Raw genomic sequence first — 22,281 nt, forward strand, 5'->3', positions numbered from 1 at the left:
TCAATTTCTCTCTGTCCAAGCAAATATAGGAAATGGAAAAAAGAAAGGATAACAGAGGAGCTTCATCAATTGCTCCAGAAGTGGCAGATGCTCCAGAAGTGGGAGGATAGATGCTAAGGGGACCCTCTGATGGTCCCAACAACATCCCATTGTGCTTTGAAATCTCAGGATTCCCGGGGGCCTCTCACTCTAAGCACTGACTTGACCTGACAGTATGCTGAACTCCTGAATGCTGCATTTTCTAGAGGCCTCTGAGTGAAGAGTGGCATGTTTCCATGTGCAGTCCCGGTATTCTGCACAGTCTTGGAGCTCTAATTTCCCAAAGCTGGCAAGGGGCACCGTGCCCGGGCCTGTGAATGAGCCATTTCCTGCGGTGATGAGTACAAAGGGGAGTCAGCGGCCAGGATGGAGGATGCTCCTTCTCTGATTTCTCAGGAGTGCCTGGGGGACAGACTCAGCTCTCCTGTGAGTGCAGAGGAGCAGGAAGAGGGAGGAGGAAGAGAAATTTAACAACCACGTATTAAAACATCAGCAATGGGAAGAGGGCAGTGGCACACCCAATACAACCCTCATGCTATAATGTGCAAGGACCAGGGTTCAAACCCCCAGTCCCCACCTGCAAGGACAAAGCTTGAAAAGGACAAGCCGTGAAGCAGTGTTGCAGGTGTCTCTCTCTCTCTTTTTCTTTCCTTCTCTATCTTACCTCTTGCCAGAGCTCCAGACCATAGGGCTCCACCACGGCTCCCCTTCAGCTTTACGACAAAGCCCAGGACAGAGCTGGCCTTCCCCCTCAGTGCTTTCCATTTGCCTCTTTCCTACTGCTCAGCCTGGTCAGGAATCCACACTCCTTCTCCCCGGAGCTTCACATCTCAGTTTCTCTCTCTGATTTTCACCCTGTCTACCATGTTTCCTTTGCAGACTCATGTCTCTCTCTGGGGATGTCCGTTGGGTGTCAGGACCCTCTAAGGATGGAGAAGACACTAGGAGGAGGAGGAGGAGGAGAAAGGAGGATGTCATGGGTCCAGAAGAATTCAAGAAGATAACAGTCAAATGTCAGAGTCTGTGTCCTCAGATAGGGTTTTCTTGCTTTCTGTTTCTTAAGGTGGTATAAATCTTGTGGCGTCGTCTTCTTTCACTTCTTTCCTTTCTCCATTCAGAAAAGATCTGTTGAGCATATACTACATGGCAGAGACTTTTCTACGAGGCTTTTCCAGAGGTTAATGAAGACCATGACAGGCTTGTCAAGGACTACCGGCTACCCCAAGTGAAACCAGCCCTAGACCCAAAGAAGAAAAGAGATGAGAATGTCTATGAGGTCTCCTCTCACTGCCCATCTGACCGCTGGGTACCTTTTACCAAGCCAGGCAGCCGTTCTGCTCTCAGCATCCACAGTTCACTTGGCTCTGCTGCGATTTTTTAAAAGGGCTGAATTGCACAGTGGTTTCCTCCCACCCCCTCTTCATCTTCTTTCCAGTAAGCAGTTCGGTGAAGCTTGGGTATATATTGCCTTGGATCCTGGGAAAGGACCTGGACTTAACACTTTACCCTGGGGCTAGGCTGAGGATGGAGTCAAAAAGTAAAGGGCTAGTGGGGAGGTAATGTTTTCAACCACTTTGGACAGAATCATTTCAATGGAACCTGGATAGATACCTACCACTCAATAGAAAGGCCACCACTCAAATCTAGGGTCACCTTCACACATCCCTCCAACCTTCTCCTAATGGAGTGGCTCTTTCCTAGTACATCATGGGGACTGGCAGCAATGAGCCCAGCAGGAAGCAGTGAGGAAGCTGGTTCTGCCTGGGAAGGCCTTGACATCATACGACACAGAGAGCTTAGACCCTGGGTTCACAGAGATGTGGGCTAGAAACCAGCCTGGTTCCTCTGTGCAAGAAAGCCTGGGTGACTCACACTGCAGTTACTTGAGGCTCAGTGTGCACACTGTGAGACAGGGACAGTCACCCACATGACACCACTTACATTAAGAGTTTCTGACTGGGGGCTTACAACAGCCAAGGAAGCCACTGTCCTCAATGTGTTATTTATTTATTTTTTTAAAGGAGAGAGAGAGAGAGAGAACATAAGCCCAACTCTGGCTTATGATGGTATCAGGGGTTGAGCCTGGGCCTTGGGAATGCAAACCCCATGCTCAAACCTGCTGATCTATGTCTCCAGCCTACAGGATAGGTGTCACTGCTGGGATGATCACACAGGACACCACAAGACACCTGCTGTGCACGAGTCCACCTAATGCCATTGCTCACTGCAGTTATGATTGAGGCAGTGGCAGTTCCTAATAATCTTGCCACCAGTTTGAGTTGGGAAGCAGGATTAGCTTTGGAAGAACTTATGGGGCTAAGACCATTCTCGAAGCAGCCTCTCAGCCCTGGTGGGGAGGGGCGCTGTGGGTCTCCCCATAGCTGGAGTACTGTACGTCCCATTGGTTCTCTGACAAAGTGGTTGGAGAAGCACGTGTGGCCTCCTAGGGCTTGGTGGCCCTCCTGTGGGGTGTGGGCACTGACCTCTGGCCAGGTTTCGGTGGATGGTTTCCTGGGACATGCTGTGCAGCCGCTTCATGTAATCCTCGCTGTACCAGACCCGCAGCCGTTCCCCGGGCCGGATGTCCCGGCACGCCCGGAAGTAGATGTGCTCGCTGTGCTGGAACGCCAACAGGTTCTGCTCCCTCTCCTCCCGGGAGATAACCACATACCTAGGTGTGAGGGGGACAGGTGAAAACACACAGGTCACTGTTTTGGCGAGTGCCTGCTGGGCAGAGGCCCCAGCTGGCAGGTGCAGGTGGTCAGAATCCACAAGTGTGGGGGCACCTGCAGAGATCTGGAGGGAGGCCCCTGCTCAGGGAAGGCCCACCAGCTAGAGCCAGTCCTCATTCTGGTCTTAACACCCCTGCTCTGTGGAAGCTTGAGGGCATCTCTGAGTATCCGGGAAGGCATCTTCTGGAAATGAAAATGACACCTGATCTGGACCCACCCCACCCCCCCCCCAGCTTAGGGCAAAAGCAAGATTGGATGCCAGAGTTAAAGGACACGTTATCTCCTCTAACTTTTCTCCTTCCACTCCTTGACCTTTCTTCTCTAACTGTAGGGCATCCAGACACCTGAGGGCCTCTGAGGATGGTACAGGGTCCTTGAGCTACTGTCAGTATTTTACTAGGCCTAGCAGAAATAACCCACATGGCAAGGATGCTCAAGAGTCCAGGTGGTAAATGCTGAAGAGTAACAATATTACAAACAGGAAGTCCCAGGAGGACAGAGGAGGAAGGGCAATAAGGAGAAAGAAAAGTTGGCAAACACTGGTTAACCTAAGTCATTTTGGTTGCTGCTGTCACCCAGAGTTTTGCTGCCCCAGACTAAGTTTTTCAGATAGCCAGGTGGTAGGCTAGGAAGGTAGCTGCAAGATGACTCCACAGCACTACACCTTTGCCCAGTGCTAGAATACTCCCCTGTGGTGTATCAGGGCCTGAGGCTGGAGTCGAACACAGGCAAAGCCCTCCCAGGGGAGCCAGCTCATCAGCCCAGACCTTAATCATTTTAAGATGAGCTAAGAGGCTAAGTGATTTACCCAAGCTGACATAGGTAATGAAAGATGGAACTCTGAGGTCAAAGCTTTTCCCTGCAACTCATGGACCCTACATGGCTTGAGACATGCCAATGTACCAAAGCCTAAACAGCCTATAAAGTTCTGTCAGACCTTTGACAGATGATCGTCAGCCATTCTCTCTGAATGACACTCAAAAGCCAACCCCCTACCTGGCTCACTTCCAGCAGGGAAGGGGAGTCTGCAGGGAGGTGTACTGACCAGAGGACACAATCTGGAGTTCTACAGTTCTGAGCAACACATATGTCTAGGGAGTCCCAGTCAGAAATTAAGCTCTCCTTATACTATGATTTATCTTCAAAGCCAGGAAAGAAATCAAAGTCCATCCAACTGATAATAGCCCCCAGAGAAGTATATTTGGAATAGTTCAGGGGAAACAATAATACACAGACAGAGAAAATTCAAATGGACAGTCAACCAAGGAAAAAATATTTGGCACCACTAATAATGATGATGATGGCAATATTGGGTTATTGGAAAAGTCACGATATACTTTTTTCTATGCAAAAATGTGTCATGATTATTACAACAACCCAGTAATAACAGAAACACAAAGGGTACACTCTCACAGGCAGTTTTTTTCTTTTAACAGTAAACCCTCCAGTAGTATATGTGGTGAGGAAAGGACCTCTCATTTTTTAAAAACATTGTTTTATTTTATTTTTTAATGAGAGATAGAGACACACACAACAGAGCACTGCTCAGTTGTGGTTTATGATAGTGCTGGGATTGAACCTGGAACTTCAGAACCTCAGGCAAGAGGGCCTTTTGCATATTCATTATGATATCTCCCTAGCCCAGGACCTCTCTCTTTTTTTTTTAATATTTATTTTATTTATTCCCTTTTGTTGCCCTTGTTGTTTTATTGTTGTAGTTATTATTGTTGTTGTCGTTGTTGGATAAGACAGAGAGAAATGGAGAGAGGAGGGGAAGACAGAGAGGAGGAGAGAAAGATAGACACCTGCAGACCTGCTTCACTGCCTGTGAAGCGACTCCCCTGCAGGTGGGGAGCCGGGGTTCGAACCGGGATCCTTATGCCGGTCCTTGTGCTTTGTGCCACCTGCGCTTAACCTGCTGCGCTACAGCCCAACTCCCAGGACCTCTCATTTTAATGACAGAGAAGAAACCAGCACAACACTTTGGGATACAACTTGGCAATGTGGACTTGAGTGGCTCTTTGCATGTCCCTGTCCCTTGAAGTGTTATTCCTAATAGTCAAAAGACAGAAAGAACCCAAGCGTCCACTGATGGATGAACTGCGTGTGGGATGTAACTATAAGAAGATTCTGGGAGTCAGGCGGTAGTGCAGCGGGTTAAGCGCATGTGGCACAAAGTGCAAGGACTGGTCTAAGGATCCCAGTTCGAGCCTCTGGCTCCCCACCTGCAAGGGAGTTGCTTCACAGGCCGTGAAGCAGATCTACAGGTGTTTGCCTTTCTCTTCCCCTCTCTGTCTTCCCCTCCTCTCTCCATTTCTCTCTGTTCTATCCAACAACGATGACATCAATAATAACAATAATAATAACTACAACAATAAAACAACAAGGGCAACAAAAGAGAATAAACAAATAAAATAAAATATTTTTAAAAAATAGCCTCCAGGAGCAGTGAATTCATCAAGCCCCAGCAACAACCCTGGATGGAGGCAAAAAAAAAAAAAAGAAAAAGAAAAGAAGGTCTTACTGAGCCTTTACAAGGTGTGTCACTCTGACACATGAATCACAGCAAAGACACATGCAAAGTAAAAAAAGCCTGTCACAAAACAACTCATATTGCTGAGTCCCACGCCAATAAGTTACTTGTGTAAGTACTTAAACAAAGTGCTCTGAGCAGCCAGATTAAGAGATGGAAAGTTCAGACAAGGAAGGTTGCCAGGGAGGGAAGGGGCTGAAGAACTAGTGTTTAGGGGTCAGGTGGTGGTGCACCTAGTTAAGTGCACACACTACAGTGTGCAAGGAGCTGGGTTCAAGTCCTCGGTCCCCACTTCACTGGGGGAAGCTTTACGAGTGGTGAGGTAGGGCTGTAGGTGTCTCTCTGTCTCTCTTCCCTCTCAATTTCTCTGTCTCTATCCGATAAGTACATTAACAAGAACAAAAAGAAATAGTGTTTAATTGGCAGAGAAGTCTAATCCAGAGAGTTGAGAAGACTCCTGGAGTTGGATGGAGGTGTGAGCTGCTCAGCCATGTGAACGCACTCAAAGTCGCTGAACTGTGCCTTTACACTTGGTTATAGTGGGGCTGAGGAGAAGCATACTGGTTATGCCAAAACATGTTCATGCCTGAGGCTCCAAGGTTCCAGGTTCAATACCCAGCACTATGATAAGCCAGAGCTGAGCAGTGAGCTGGTAAAAATAAAAATAAAAATTTACACACACACACACACAGCATTGACCTACATTATCATATTCCCTGCATTGTACCAACTGTGCAAACTCTGACGGCGCCATCATGCATAATAAACAGTTCAAGAGCAAAAACAGCTTGACATCCAACACTGGAGATTCCATACAGTACACATACTCATATCATGAATGTTACTCATCTGCAGAAATCATTTTCAAAGGCACGTTCATGACATGAAAAGATGACCCTGGTATATATGACACAGTGAGAACAATAGGATGCACAGCTATTGATTTATACTGTGGCTCCAATCGTTCTTTTAAAAATAAGCCTCAGCAAACTCTTTGAAGGAACTGCACTAATACTTTAACAGTGACTATTCAATTGTCGGTGGCCTTTGTTGGTAATGTTCTGTATATTCCAAACTTTGTTGTGACAGTTACTCCCACTTTGCCCCAAGGAAAGACACAGGACACAGGAGTGTGCGCATGGTGGCACTAGACATCACGGTGGCCAGCAGTGTTGTACATCTACACTAGTCATGACCCAAGCAGGGCATCCTTAGCAGAGATCTTGTCCCTGGTCCTCTAGAAGGTTCTCTGGGGACTCTCCTCTGCTCAGCCCTAGAGGAAGCTGGGACCTAACAAGGAGACCACTAGTCCAAGAAACAATGCATGTGGCAACAGGAGGCAGGGCAGACCCCACCCCCACTGCACCCCGCCAATGGGTAGAACCAAGGAGGATGGGGCAGCAAGCACTAGCTTTGGCTGCTTGGTCCTTTAGAGAGAGAAGCAAGACATGAACTCCAGCCGGGGGTTGGGACTTGCAAGCTTTAGGGCACTGAGACCCCAGCACTTGGTACTTATCCAAGATCTTTGGCTCCTCACCAGAGGGGACGATGAGAAGCGTGGCTGATGAGGAGAGGCAACACGCTTGGGTGGAGGATAGTGGTACGTTGGTGGTGGGCATCATATGCTAACACACACTTCAAAACACCTAAGAGAAATTGTCCCCGTGTCAACAACTATACTTTAAACCATAAAACCCCAAATTAAAGCAAAGCAAAACAGAACAAAAAGCTTGGTTTCAATACAGTTGCATCCTTGTCAGTATCTAACTCGAGTGTCAGTTCCTCTGAACTGTGAAGATAAAACACCCACTCATAATGTCACTGACAAATAACCTGCCTCCAGTTAGTACCCCAATCTCAATTCTCCAAACAGAGCAGCCCACTTTTTCTCCATATCCAAGACCACTTCTGAATGCTCAATGATTTTCCAGTCCCCTATTCAGAGAGAATCTGTATTGGTACATCCCAAAAGAATCAAACTCACGGGCAGCAGAAAACTAAAGTAGACCCACACTATCTTACTCCGGAGGCAGAAGGCAAATCATACAGATGTCTTTCTTTCTCGCAAGAATCAATGGAATCACAGAGCACATGGAAGGATCACAGTCTTCTCTTTATCCCTTTCTAAACAGTCCTCAAGTTCTAAGCACTGAAGCTATGTTCCTTGGCACTCAATGTTCAGGGATAAAGATAGGTCAAGAGCCTGTCAGTCTCAAGAATTCATTCAAAAGAGCAACTTCTAGAGATGTCAAAAGGCTCGGCAAGTTGGCAGTCAATCCCGCACCTTCTTGGTGTTTTCCTGTCCCAGAAGAATCTGTGTCTCAGGACAGACTCTTTGATCACAAAGTAGATTCAAAGACTGATCATAAGAGGTTCCATGTCGAGTTGGTTCTATGTGATTGTTTTGCAATTCGGCACTTGAAATATGGTAGATGGTGACTCCCGGTGGTTTTTAATAGCCCATTTCCCTGAGATGTTCATGCTACAGAGGTGAAGCACATGGAGCTAAGTTCCAACACCAGGGACCTCCAGTTAGGTTTCCCCCTATTATTCTGCAGGGATACCCAGGAGCTTAATCCACTCCCAGAATGTTCCTGGCCCCCCGCCACCCATACCCCCCACCAACAATCCCTCTGGAGAACCAATTGTGCAGTGACATGGCAATAGGGAAGTTAAGAGCTCTCCCTGGAACTCCAGGCCCCCACAGAATAAACATCTCTCCATGTGGAGTTTCAGTGTCAGTTTCATTGTCAGGAAGGCAACAAAGTACGAGGATGGGGTTGGAGAATGCCCAGAGCAGACTGCCCACTAGTGCTCATTTGATGGCATTGCAATCAAATGTAGTGCTCACCAAGCTGGAGCCCTCTGAAGCCAACAAATCGGTGGGTGGTGGTAGCAGTGGTGTGGGCATGATGAGGGAATGGTTTTGGCTGAGACTTTCAGGGTCAGGCATTGCTTGGGTCCTCAGCTTTGGGCACCAGGTAGATAAGAGCTCAAGAAAACGAATTCTCCCCATCCCTCACCCTCTGTGCATCTTATCAAGGGCACTGGTATTTTCTAGCTGCATCAGAAAGTATCAGATCCTACTCCAGAGCACAAAGATGGAGGCCAAGCCCCAACACCGCAGCCTGGTGGGTATATCTCCGACAGAGAAGACAAGGGAGACTGGCAAGAGACAAGGGAGAGCCGGCAAGACGGACCAAGAAGAGGCCTGGCTCGGTGTTCTCATAGGCTTTTAGGTTCTCTGGGATGGGAGGCTCACTGGGACATGCATCCATCCATGAGATGGTCACAGAACATGCTTCCGCCAGCCATTGGCATGACTCTTAGCAAGAGGCATCTCTATTAACGCTGAAACCAGCTGCCCACAGCTTTGCATCAGCCAGTCCCAGGTCAGTCTGCCTGTTGGATGTACTAGCACAATTCCCACCAATGTCAAGAGACAAAGAAGTCTTCTCCACCTGAAGTGGACATTCTGTCCCTGTCCCCTTCATCCCTGTCCCCTCTGTTATCCATATGACCCTTTCCCTCCCCAGGCTCTGAGAGAGAGGCCAGCTAGGCATTGCTTAGTACAGTGACCCGGGTGGGAAAGACGCGGGGTCCACTGTCACAGCATCTGTGCAGCTCCTGGATATTGGATGTTCAGGTGGCTCAGTGGATAAAGCTTTGGGTTCTCAAGCAAGAGGTCCCTAGTTTGGTTCCTGGCACTGGGTATGCTAGAGTGATGAAACTCTGGTTCTCTCCCTATCCCTCATTAGTGGATAAACAACAAAGCTTGAAAAAGGGGGGATTGGGGGTTGGGCAGTAGCGTAGTAAGTTAAGCACACATGGCGTGAATTGCAAGGACTGGTGTAAGGATCCCGGTTTGAGCCCCCAGCTCCCCACCTGCAGGGGGGGTCGCTTCACAGGTGGTGAAGCAGGTCTACAGGTGTCTGTCTTCCTCTCCCTCACTCTGTCTCCCCATCTCTCTCAAGGTCTCTCTGTCCTATCCAACAACAACAGCAATGACAACAATAATTATGACAACCACAAGGGCAACAAAAATGGGAAAAATGGCCTCCAGGAGCAGTGGATTAGTACTTCGGCCACCAAGCCCCAGCAATAACCCTGGAGGAAACAAAACCCCAAAACTGGAGAGGATGATTGGACTCCAGGAAATCAAAGACAGGTTAGAGCCTTCCAGAAGGCAATGAATCCTTATAGAAGGTGTGGAGAGAAGCACTATCTGTGGCTGGCAGTGAGGAGACACCCCCCATAAGCCCTATGAACTCCCCAGTAGGAGCCAGATGAAGTGCTTCTGTCACTTGAGACTCTTCAGGCCCATTTGGATAGAGCCTTGTCTCTGTCACACAGACCCACAGATCAGAGGGGAGGTGTCCCCCCCCCAAAAAAGTATATTGCAAACCTACAGCTCCTAACTCTTCTGGGATCTTCTACCAGAAGTGATACCCCTCCTCCTGACTTTTAAGGAATAACAGGAAAAATTCATTCAGCAACATCTCACTTTCAGAGATGGACAGAGAAAACAAATATGGCTCAAGGGTTTCCCATGCCCCTCAGCTCTCTCATCCCCTTTCTTTTCTCTGAGGCCCAGTGGAATGATAAACATAGGGCATTTGAGGAAGCTGGCACATGCCAGGGGTGCTGGAGCCTCTTATGCCAACGGCCTTTTCTTCTGCTATCGAACCCCTGCTCTTTGGGGCGGGGGGGAACCTGGAGGTTTCCACCGGAAGCAAAGAAAGAGAAGACAAACCAAAGAAAGATCCTGGAGACAAGGTGTGTTCCAAGTGTGAGATCAATTTCCTTTTATTGCCATCGTAACAAAATATCTGGGAAGGCAATCTTTGATTCCAGCACAGGAGGGCAGGGCAGTGCCAGGCAACAGGCAAGCCATAGGGCAGTCAGAGAGGAAGAACCGTTCCATTTGGGGGAACAGGAGCCCCCAAGGAGCCACAGAATGCAGAGATGGAGGCCAGGACACTGGGATGCTGATCCCCTCCCCCAGTTCTCCCTGCATGGGACAAAGCTCATCTGGCCTAGAGAGAGGCCACAGCAGGCACAAGTCTTTCCCGTATCACTGCCCCCACCCCTTGTGGCTCTGGGGGCAAGTATGGGCAGGCAGAGAGCGGGCTTCTAGAAGTTTCTGCTTGGGTCAGGTTTAGGCCAGGGAGCAAAGTCAGCAATGAGCTCCTTTTATGTCAGAGCTAAGCTTGCACTTGCCACTACCCCCATCTCTACTCGAAGACCCCACTCTCTCCCCACACTCCCAAAGGAACAGTAGCTGGAGCCGTGTGTCGCCAATGCGTGTGCAGCCCAAGCAAGCGGAGGTGAGCCATGCTGGCACCTGGCTCCTTCGAAGTCTGAAGAGAGGTCTCCTTCTGGATTCCACAGACTCAGACCCTGCCTCTCCCAGGCCACTAACCATCAGACCTGTGCCAGGGGCCAGAGTGGCCACACCAACAGAATGCTGCCACCACCTCTCTTCCCCAACTCATCCCAGGAGAGCCAAAGCACACCCGTCTCCCAGAGCCCAGCTCTGGCCACAGAGCCAGGCTGAACAGCCCACGGGCTGCTTCGTGCTCTCCAATAGCTGTGCCCTTTGATGCCTCTGAAATGCAGGTGATGATGGCAACATGGATTACAAGACCCAGCATGGAGGCCCCTCCCTCCAGCTGTGCTGAGACCCCACCGGATGACACACCTGCCAGGGCGGGCCGGGCAGAAAGCCAGGGGGACTGCCCCTCTCTTCACTCACAAGCGCAGCAGCTGAGCACACTCAGAGGTGGGGGAGTATGGGTAGGAGCAAGCAGGAGGCCTAGGCGGGGCGCAGCGCTACTGGGGAGGACCTAGTTCCTCCTGCAGCAGAATCAGGGCCCAGGGGCCCGCACAGCGGCTCTGAGGATGGAGAGAGGGTCCCTCCTGCTCCACCTCTTCCCTGAAAAGCCTGTGGCTTTGGAGTGCAGATCCAGAGGAGGCCAGGCCTCCAGGCCAAGCAAGCATCAAGTAGGCGGCTTCTCCTATATCCTGAGCATCAGATGAGGGAGGGGCAGAGTGCGCGCTCCTTGACCGCAGGGCTGAGTCCTGTGCTGGGCAAGGAGATGACAGTCCCCTCCACATCCCACAAGGCTCCTGGACACAAGCCCCGTCCTCCATCTCTCTTGCTCCCACGCAGCCTGGCCAGGCTAGAAAGTGTGCTTTCTCTTCCGAGACCGTGTAGTCCGTGCGGGGGCTGGGGCTGGGGGGTCCTGCAGGGGGTCCGACATTGGGGCCTCGGCCTGGGGTGTAGAGCCCATGGAAGCTGCCCTGCCAGGGCCCCTCCAAGACGCCTGAACCCCGTCCCGGATCTCCGCCAGGGTCTGGCACATCTGCCCAACACGGCTGTTGAGCTCGGCCATGGCCTGGCCAATGGCATGCATGCCACCGGCCACATCGCGGTGCACTGCCACCAGCTCATGGCAGAACTGCTGCAGCACCTCAGTCTGCTGGGCGTGGGCATGGAGGAGCTGCCAGTCCAGGCTGGGAGGGGCGGGGGGTGGCCGGGGTGTTCTGCAGGCGGCTGGGGCGGGGGGCGAGGGCAGGGGCAAGGTCTCCTGCTTCGGGCCCACCATCTCTGACTGGTCTGAGGAAGAGGAGGAGTGGAACAGACTGGGCTGGGCCTGGAGGGCCTCTTCCTCCTGAGAGCACTGCAGGGGTCCCTGAAGAGGCTGCCTCGAGGGCCCAGGGACCTCCTCATCTTCATCATCTTGGGGGACAGAAACAAAGAAGCACAATTGATTACAACAAAGAGAAAGGGGGAAGTCCTGGGTCTTAGCATACCCCCCCCCCGTTCACCCAGGTGTCCCCACCACCACCTCACGTGCCACCCAGCAGTCTAGTTCTGCACACACCCAATCCCCACCCACCTGTGGAGAAACAAACATCTGCTCCCTAGATCCAGGCACCCCTGGGGGGAAGGAGAGTCCTGGCTCTGTTCTTTTCATGGGAACATTCTAGAAGGAGATATCCCAGTTCTGGTGAAGGCATGTCAGCCCAATCGCTCATTTCATTGCTCTGCAAGTTACTTTCTAAGAAGCAAAGCTAACAGCCACTCTGCCTCATTCACCTCCTGAGCAGGGTGGGTAACAAGACAGAGAGCAGACGTGAAGGTACTTGCAAAACGGGAAAGACACCTGCCTGAAGAAGCCAGGATGTTCCCCCAGTCTCCTGTATGTACCACCATTTTCTGAATTGCCTGGGGCCACCTTGTAGTCTTGCTGGAATCTGTAACTTTTAAGTCCTTGCAGAGGCTTAGCCAGAGGCTGGAGGAGGGAACTGGAAGGGACAACAAGCCTGATCTCTGATGAACAGGAAAGTGACCTCTGGCAGCAGTCTGATGCCCCCTTCTGACTGACGCATCATTCCACCTGGGAGTGTCTGAGCGTACACGGGGACCCTCAGACACACTGCTGCTTGCAGTGGAAGCCCTGGTGGGGCCCAGCCCCTGCACTTGAGGGGTGGGGGTGGGTCTCAGCTCACTCATGGTCAAGGTCAGGAGTCAATTCCCAAAGGCAAGAATGAAAATATGTGGGGGTTGGGTGGTAGTGTAGCGGGTTAAGCACACATGGCGTGAAGCACAAGATAATTATAAAGATAATTAGAAAGAGAGAGAGGGAGTTGGGCAGTAGCGCAGAGGGTTAAGTGCATGTGGTGCAAAGTGCAAGGACTGGTGTAAGGATTCCAGTTTGAGCCCCTGGCTCCCTACCTGCAGGGAAGTCGATTCACAGGCGGTGAAGCAGGTCTGCAGGTGTCTATCTTTCTCTCCCCCTCTCTGTCCTCCCCTCCTCTCTCGATTTCTCTCCGTCCTATCCAACAACGACGACATCAATAACAACAACAATAATAACCACAACAATGATAAAACAACAAGGGCAACAAAAGGGAAAAAAATAGCCTCCAGGAGCAGTGTTCGTGGTGCAGGCACCAAGTCCCAGCAATAACCCTGGAGGCAAATAAACAAATAATAGAAAGAAAATATGCAGAGGGTTGGGGGAAATAGCTGGGAGAGCACAGGACTTGCACACCAGAGGCTACAATTTGATGCCAGGTGCTGCAATGCATCTGAGTGGTGCTCTCTCAAGAAATAAAGAAAGTAAGTCATAAAGGTTGACCCTGTTGATAGGCAGACCGTCCCTGTGGGGCTCAATGCAGAGAGCCATATCCAGAGAGTGGGGAGGACACACAGGCTCTTCTCCTCTGTAGCTGCCAGCTTCCCAAAGGACCTGGGTCTCTTGTGGGCCTGGGTGGAGATCTGAGACAGTGGGCATCCCCCCGGGGTCTGGGACACCTGCTCTGGTGTGGTAGCCTTGGAAAGGGGGAAGATGAGCTGCAGTGAAGCCACTTCCTTCCTTTGCAGGGTCTCAGCCCCTCCTAAGCCCCCCCCAGCCAAGTCAGCCCCCAGCCAAGTGCTGGAACAGCTGTTTGACTGGCTGGGAAAGGGAGGGCCAGCCAAGGTAGGGGTCCCGGGCTCCCTGCCCAGCCCAGGTCACATTTGGTAAGCTCGTTACCTTCAGTCTTGGGGAGGTGGAAGGGTGATCAGGGCAGGATTTAGAGAACAGACTTCACCAGGTGCCGGGCCCCCTTCTTTTTCTCTTAATTGGGCAGAATCATCCTGAAACTTAACAAAAGACTAATTCACAGGGAACTGGTAGAGCCAGGTTTGAATTATGGTGGTGCTTGAGCTTTAGGGATGTCTGTGCTTCTGGGGTTTACGCTGCTGTTGCCTGATGGTGGTAGGAGGGTCTCCCAAGCTCCTTGCAGTCCTGAGAATCTGACTCTCAACCACCACCTGTCCGGAGCCCCAGCCAAACAGGAAACTAGCAAGATCCCAGCCTCTGCCAGGTCTGTGGGGGCCAGGAAAGGGGAGTCTAAGAGCCCCCTCCCCCTGGGCTGGGCTTTCCCACCCTGCTCATCTCTCCTCACCCTTGTAGTGATTTGAGGGGGCAGTGTGGGCTGAGGGTGGGTGTGTGCAGAAGCAGAACTGAAGTGGGTGCAGCCCATCAGAGGAGGGAGGGCTCCCATTGATCCCCCTTCTGGGGGGTCCCCTACCAGAACCATAGGCTCAGGCCCCAGTTCACAACCCTTGGCTCAGTGGGCCAAATCTCCCACCCCACACCCCTAAGCTCCTGGCTTCTAAAACTGGAGGTGCAGGGAGGAGAGGGGCAAGAAGCAGAAGGGGAGGGGAGTGTATTGAGGTGGTATGGACAGGAAGGAGACCCAGTGAGGACAGACAGAGGGATCTGAGACAGAGAAAGACTGAGACTTGGAAGACCAACCAGGAATAAAGTCATTAGGAATGGAGGGACAAAAAGCTAGCCCTCTTGTGGCCTGGGCTCCCAAGCCTTGGTGGCTTCCTGCCAGCCCCCTCCCCCTGGCCTGCCTCGCCTGCCTGCCGCATGGCTGCCCTGGCTTCTCCCTGTTCCTGAAACGTGCCAGGCGCCTTCCCGACGCAGGGCCTTCGTACATGCTGTTCTGGGGCCTGGGAGGCGGTCTCCTCCCCTCTGCTGCTCCCCAGACTACTCTGGCCTGGTTAACTCCTACTCACCCTTCCATCTCAGGCTAAGGATCACTCTTTCCCATTCCTCCCTATTGCCCTCTGGGAGCCCCCTCCCCACCCCCATACCCCCGTGCAGAGCCCCTCCTCTCTCCCCTCTACTCAAAGGCAGGGCCTCTGCATAGTGTATGGGCCCAATGCAAAATGAAAACAAGAGTGTCATGTTAAAAAAGAAAGGAAGGAAGAAAGAAAGAAAAAAGCAAGAAAGAAAGAAGGGAAGAAAGAGAGCAAGAAAGAAAGAAAGAAAGGAAGGAAGGAAGGAAGGAAGGAAGGAAGGAAGAGAGAAAGAAAGAAAGAAAGAAAGAAAGAGAGAAAGAAAGAAAGAAAGAAAGAAAGAAAGAAAGAAAGAAAGAAAGGAAACTATCAAGTATTTCAGGATGGTAGCAGCAGAGCCAGAACACCAGGGCTGTCCAAATGAGGGCCCAGCCCACACCCAGCTCCCCTACACCGCCTGCCCTCCCTCTCCCCCCACCCCAACCCTGTCAGCCCTGCTCCCAGGACTTCCTGTCTGTTTGCTGCAAGACAGTGTAGCAACTTAATTCAAGGCGACCTACCCTCCCCTGTATCTAGGAGGTTGTGCCAAGCACAGACACCACTGCCTCCCCAGTTCCCAGTGCCAGCCCTGGCAAGGGGCTCAGGAAATACTCTAGGATGGACGGATGGACAGATGGGTAGAACAGAGTAGAAGGCAGACTGAACTGGGAGGAGAGAAGAATGAGACAGGCTGGGAGGGCAAGGGCCAGGGATGGGCCAGCAGTACTCACAGCTGGTTGATGGACTGTCCGTGCCATCGAGTTGGGCCCGGGAGAAGCCATGCCCGGAGCAGGCAGTGAGCAGCGCAGACTCGACGGCCCTCTCTCGGGCGGTGAGGATAATGGCAGGGGTGCGGCCAGCCACCCGAGGACCCGACAGGGACTGTCGCATCGAGGCCAGCTTGTCCTTGGTCCTCCGCTTCATGTCGTCCCAGCGGTGCTTAATGTCCTTGATGGAGCGGGGGACCTGACTGATGGAGGTGACTTGCCGAGCTATGCCTTCCCAAATCTTGTCCCTGTCGGCATGGGACAGCCGCATGGTCTCCCTCCCAAAGAGGACCGCTTCGTGGCGGGTCACCTCTGTGACCAGAATGTCCAGCTCTTCCTTGGAGAACTTGGGTTTCCGCTTACGCTCTGCCAGGGACGCCGCGTTCCTTGGGTTGAATATCCCACAAAGCACAGTTGGGTGAATGACGGCGGGTTGGGGGGGCGTGTCTCCTTCCTAAGTGCTGGCCCCTGGCCGGGCAGCCAGGAAACCCCAAGGTGCCCTCACCACAGCTACTCCCTCCTCCTACCGAGGGACCCTTCCAGGACCCCTTGGAAGCCAGGAGAAACTCGAGTTACAGGCGGGGGGACCTGACAACCACAGCACTCACAATAGCCTTGGTGGTGACCAAGGATGTACAAGTAGCGGAAAATAAGAACACGAAAACGCTCCATAGGAGACAAGGACCCTGATGAGGTGAGAAGTGGCCATGGTCCTGAAGCCACCTTGACCTACTGCTCAGGAGCCCAGGGGGCAAAGATGGAGTCTGAGGGACTACAGTGGCCTCAATGGAGATATCGCTCCATCAGGGTATGGCCACAGCCTCCTTATTCTGCCCTGTGGCTTCCTTTCCTTCCTGGTCCCCTGGACCCCCACATCTAGGTCTGTGCAGTTTCCCTTCCATCGAGGGTGCTGGCACTGACTCCTGTGAATGAGCAGTTGGGACTCTGGAGGCTCCTGGGTACAACCCAGGAGGGTGGGAAGCTGGGAGTGGCTGGGCTTTCTAGAGCTGGTGGCCATTCCCCCACTGGCCTGCCACCTGCTCTCAGCTTCTCCACACTGTGGCTCTGAGTACCCCTGAAAGGTGCCAAAGATCTGCCCAGGTAAGGAGCCCAGAGTATGTAGAAGACACTGTTCACTGGGCTGCCTACTGCAGAAACTGAGGCCACAGGCCAGGAGCACAAAGATCTGTAAGGACTCAAGTCACTTCCCACCACCTCCCAGCCCGAGCACACCATGATAAACGTGACCCAGGAGTCTGAGAGAGAGACCAGGACAGAGCGACTTCTTGCACTCAGGGAGACCAAGGACTGGAGGCTGAGTCCACTTGCTGGCCCAGCAAAGTGTGAGTGAGAATCTCACCACTGCCTCCTGGGCTGAGGATCAAGTGCATGATGGGCTGCTCCTGGCATCTGGAGCTGAGAAAGCATTGATGGTGGGGAAGGGGACATCCTGGCAATGGGGTGTGTCAAGCAGCATCCCTGGCTCCTGCCAGAGAGAAGCCAGTGACATCTACCTGTAGTCATGACAACCAATCCAGACTGCCCAAAGGCCCTGCCCAGATGCCCCCTGGCAGTGGGGGCAAAACCACCCCTGCCTACAGACCACTACCTACTCCACTGACACAGAGAGTGAGAGAGAGGGCTTTCCTGAGTCCAGAACTCTTACCAGGGTGCCCTTTCTCCACCTGGCCCACCACCAACTCCTACCCATCACCCCCAGAGCCCAGGCCACAACAGTACAAGTGAAAGTGTAAACAGGTTACAAAGAGCTGAGACAGTGGGAGCTGCTAAGGGGGTTGGGGGGGTATTCCTTTTCCACCCCAGGGGCATTTCCCTGGATGTGAACCACACACTCACTCCATGAGCCTGGTGTGTCCAGGAAAAGCGTCTGTTACCAGATGTTGAGGAGGTGGCAGCAGAGCCTGCATTGTGCCAGGCACAGGAAACCACACTCTACCTGCCTCCTGTGCACCTGCAGAGAGAATGCCACTGGGGACAGGGCCTGGCTCTGCCACTGACTGCGCCATGGAGGCTCAGACCTCAGCCTGCTCTGGGCCCAACCACCACTAGGGTGCGAAGACCAGCATGGAGCCGAAGGTCTCGCCATCAGTGGCCCCTCAGAATCACTGCACAGAGCTGTGTGAATCCCCTGCCCAGTGAAGTCATGCTCTCTGGGTACCAGGCCATCCTTTGCTTGTTCAGATGGTGACCCTGCTTCTCTGGGGAGGTTTACAAAGCTTCATCTTTGTAAATAGACAGGTGCAGACAGGTCCAAGGCCAGACTCACCTGCCTCCCTCTGCTGGCCAGGAGCCCATGGAGCCACAGGGGCAGAGCAGGGGCCTGGCCCAGCTGCCTAGGTGATTGGGTTATTCTTGCTCCTGTCTTTGCTCTCAGTGACCTTGAGCAAAATGCTGGTCCCTGTGAAGGCTCCCTGACTGCCTCCTCACTCTTGGTGCATGTGAACAGCTGTCTAAAAACAGACTTCCAAAGTGGAAGGGGTGAGTTTGGGGAGGAACGGAGTCAGCAGGGATGTCCCATATGTGCTCTGCTGCTCAGTAAATGGTGTGTGTGTGTGTGTGTGTGTGTGCGCGCGCGCGCACGCGCGCGCGCGCGCACGTGCGCGCGCACACACTTTGGGCCGGCTCCTTCCTCAGAGTCTCTGCACCTGTTTGCAGGCAATGCTGACAGCCGCTAGAACAGACAAATGGACGAGTCCTCATGTGCCCTGCAGAGTGTGATCTGCAGCTCTGCCCCTGGGGCCCCTCAGATGGGGACCACATCACAGACACCCCCAAAGTGGCCTCTCCTCAATTGTTCGGAAACTCTCAGCATTGTGATACAGCAAATGCCCTCTTGGAAGTCCCTTCCAAACGCACCCCTCATCCCCAGCCAGTCTGCTCCCCTACCTTGCCTTCATGGGTACAGAGGCTCCAGGTCCAACATCTGAATCTTCCCTGTCCTCCCAGCTCAGATTCACCCTCCCTCCACCCCAGCACCAGACCTGGTTCCGAGTCCACCAAGGATCCCACCCTGCAGTGCTGGGGATACAGCAGAGGCCAGCAGCACAAAACAGAAACAAAGGCCTGCACCTCGGATCCAGACTCGGCCCAAGGCCAGTCACCTGCCTTCTCCAGCCCTGAAGGCACCAGCTGGCACGGCTTCGGCCCCCAACCCTAGACCAGGGTTGCGCAGCTCCTGCAGGTTTCATGGATCATTGTGCCAGAGACTACCAGGAGCTTCTTCTAAACAACCCTTGGGTTCCATAACGGTGGTTCCTTTGCCACCCCGTCAGCAGCAGGCTACCTGTCACAGTCCTGGGAGCTGGGACACCCCCATCCTGAGTGGGAATGCTTTCAGGACCCTGGGTACCAGCTTTAGACACACAGACAAATGTGAAGCTTCAGTGGTTCCCTGTGCCCACCAGTCTCCTCCAGAGCCCCCCTGGCAGAAGCCTGGGGAAGCGAGAGTCCCATCCCCACCTGCTGCCACCAAGCTATACCCCAAATCCTGCAAATAGAAATTCTGGTGTCTTTGGGGGTCTCCACCACTGGACACCCCACAGACCCTATGCACCACTTTAGCCCACTTTTCCAGAAATCAGGACTCACCTCATCCAGTTGGCTTTACTCTCATCTGACCCGTCGATGGACTTGTAGTGGTTGTTCTTGTCCACGATCTGGAAGACAAGAGAGAGTCTAAAGGGACCATTCCTCAGTGGGGCTCCTGGGTCCCAGGGCTCATCCCCAAACCAGTGCAAACCTGGCTTTGCACAGAACCTTCCTTATGCTGCGCTCCACCCCCCACCCCAAAAAAAAAGCCCATTGTAGGGCTGGAGTCCCAGCTGGGCCCAGGAGCACCTCCACCCCCACCCCGTCCTGATGGGCCAGCCAGAGCCCCTAAGCAGTATTTCCAATAGCCTGGATGCAGCTACAGAAGTTAAATCCAGTCCTCCTTCTTTCTTTAGTTTCTGGGGAAGGGAGTGAGAGGGCTGCTCTGCATGATTTGTGAGAGCCCTTCCTTTCCCCAGACTCGATATTCCAGAGCCTCTGGGTTTGGGCTGGGCCCCTTCTCTTCTGTAAGAGTGTCAATATTTCACCACCGCTCTTGAATCAGAGATCAGAGTCCGGCTGGGTAATGGAATTCTCAGCAGGATAAGTCGTATCTTCTGCATTTTGACGATTGCCAAAGAGGCTGTCTGTCACAGGCTCCCAAGAAACCCACAACTGACGGCCTTTGGATGAGGCTGATCTGTGGTGAGTTTGAAGACTTGCCATTCAATCTTGATTTTGTGCTGCTTCACTTATGTTATCTCCAAGTGGAGACTAACTTTTTTGTTTCATAATTTGTTGAGAAAGATTTTTTTTTTTCAGTTCTGGAAAATTCTCAGGTACTGAAAATTCTGTCACGTTCTCCACCATTCATTCTTGTAGGATTTGAATTAAACATGTAATGGAAGTGGCTCCACCTAGTCTCTATGTCTTTTAATTATCCTTTCTAGGAAGTGCTGAGAAAACGTCTAGAAACTCTTTTCTAATGCATTAATTCTCTTTGTGTTTAAAGCTTATTCATCTACCAGTAGAGTTTTTTTAACTTTATTTCCTTCTTTGTTTTAATATTTATTTATTTTCCCTTTTGTTGCCCTTGTTGCTTTATTGTTGTTGTTTTATTGATGTTGTTTATATTTACTTATTTATTCCCTTTTGTTGTCCTTGTTTTTTATTGTTGTAGTTATTATTGATGCCATTGTTGTTAGATAGGACAGAGAGAAATGGAGAGAGGAGGGGAAGACAGAGAGGGGGAGAGAAAGATAGACACCTGCAGACCTGCTTCACTGCTTTGGAAGCCACCCCCCTGCAGGTGGGGAGCCGGGGGCTCGAACCGGGATCCTTACGCCTGTCCTAGTGCTTTGCGCCATGTGCACTTAACCCGCTGTGCTACTGCCCAACTCCCTATTTCCTTCTTTTTTACAGAGAATTTGTAAAAAAAAAAAAAAAAAGAAAGAAAAGAACGAAAGAAAGAAAGAAAGAAAGAAAGAAAGAAAGAAAAAAGAAAATTGACTTTTATGAGAGTGAGCGATCAGAGCACAACTAGACAGAGGAGACTCACACACAAGTCCTCCACTCAACCCGAGAGTCCTCTCCATGATATCAATGGAGCACAATGAATATTTTTCATTTCCAGAATTTTTAATTGGTCCTTTTTCTTTTTTTCCCCCAAATATTTTTTGCTTTATTCACTTATTTTTAATTGCCACCAGGTTTATTGCTAGGGCTCAGCACCGGACTATGAATCCACAGTTCCCAGAGGACATTTTATCCTTTTTTTTTCTTTTTTCTTCTTTTTCTTTCTTTGTATTATACTTGATAGGACAGAGAGAAATTGAGGGGGGGGAATAGAAAGGGAGAGAGAAAAATAGACACTTGTAGACCTGCTCCACCGCTCATGAAGCTGAACTATTTTCCAAGGTAGCTGCACCATCCCACATTCCCACCAGCAGGGTATGGGAGCCCCATTCTAGTCAGTATGTGATATGAACAGTATTCTTCTTTTCTGTCACTCGAGTAAGTTAGACATAATATCTCCTCGTGGTGCTGTTAATTAGTATTTCTCTTCCCCGACCCCCCTTTTGCCTTCAGGGTTATCACTAGGGTCAGTGCCAGCACTACACATCCACTGTCTCCAAAGGCCTTTTTTCATTTGTTCCCCCATTTTTTTTTATTTGATAAGACATGAAGCAATTGAGAGAGGAGGGGGAGACAGAGAAAGAGAGAGAGAGAGAGATAGACACCTGCAGACTTGCTTCACCACTTGTGAAGCATCCCTGCTATAGGTGGGGAACATGGACTCAAACCAGGATCCTTGCAAAGGCCCTTGCACTTAGTACTCTATGCACTTAACCGGGTGCACCATCACCTGGCCCCCTCATTTGTATTTCTCTGGTGACTAATGATAGTATCTTTCTGAGCACTTACTTGATAACCAATTATCTTCTTTGGTGTAGAATCTGTTCAGAACCTTTTGAGCATTTAAAAAAAATAGTCTTTTTTTATTGACTTAACAAACAATTCTAGATGCAGGTCCTTTACCAGACATATAATTTACAGGTATTTCCTCCTAGTCTGTGACTTATTCATTCATCCTTTTAGTAAGGGTCTTTCTAAAAGTAGGTTTTAAATTCAAACAAAATTCCCCTGTCTTCTTTGGGGAGTGTATCCTCCATTTATTTCTCGAAGCATCCTAAGCCTGTTATTACTAGTTATACTTCCTGGTCAATTACAGCAATAGAACTAGAATCTCTGCATAGGTCTGGCTCCCTGAAGGAATAGGTCTCTCATCTAGTTAAATTCTGGCCAATAGTATAAAGGCAGAAGAGTTGTGGACCAGCTCCTGAAAAATTCAAGACAGGTGGTACATGCCTTTTACTATAGGGTTCCTTGGAATGCAGGTGTGATGACTGGATTTTTAGCTACCATCACGGACTATGAGGATAATTTAATCATTAAAAACAAAAAGTGCTGGGCTGGACTGAGCTTGGTTGTCTGAAGACTTACTGGAACAGAATTGCCTCACCAAGTCCAGAAGGTACT

The 22,281-nt window shown here is 51.2% G+C and overlaps 1 protein-coding gene across 6 annotated transcripts in view; it reads right to left on the bottom strand.

Moving 5' to 3' along the window:
* Window positions 1-22,281, bottom strand: part of PRDM11 (PR/SET domain 11) — a 90,401-nt gene that overhangs the window by 11,776 nt on the left and 56,344 nt on the right. For 5 of the 6 annotated variants that reach the window (XM_060176548.1, XM_060176545.1, XM_060176546.1 and 2 more), the window contains 2 exons: window positions 19,303-19,370; window positions 2,523-2,710 (listed from right to left, as the gene is read on the bottom strand). In XM_060176548.1, coding sequence (XP_060032531.1) covers window positions 2,523-2,710; window positions 19,303-19,370 — 256 coding nt within the window. Of the gene's footprint in view, window positions 1-2,522; window positions 2,711-10,085; window positions 12,047-15,657; window positions 16,080-19,302; window positions 19,371-22,281 lie in introns of those variants that run through there. The other variant, XM_060176549.1, reaches the window with a different exon arrangement.

The sequence above is a fragment of the Erinaceus europaeus genome, chromosome 17 (assembly GCF_950295315.1).
Source record: "Erinaceus europaeus chromosome 17, mEriEur2.1, whole genome shotgun sequence".
Taxonomy (NCBI): domain Eukaryota; kingdom Metazoa; phylum Chordata; class Mammalia; order Eulipotyphla; family Erinaceidae; genus Erinaceus; species Erinaceus europaeus.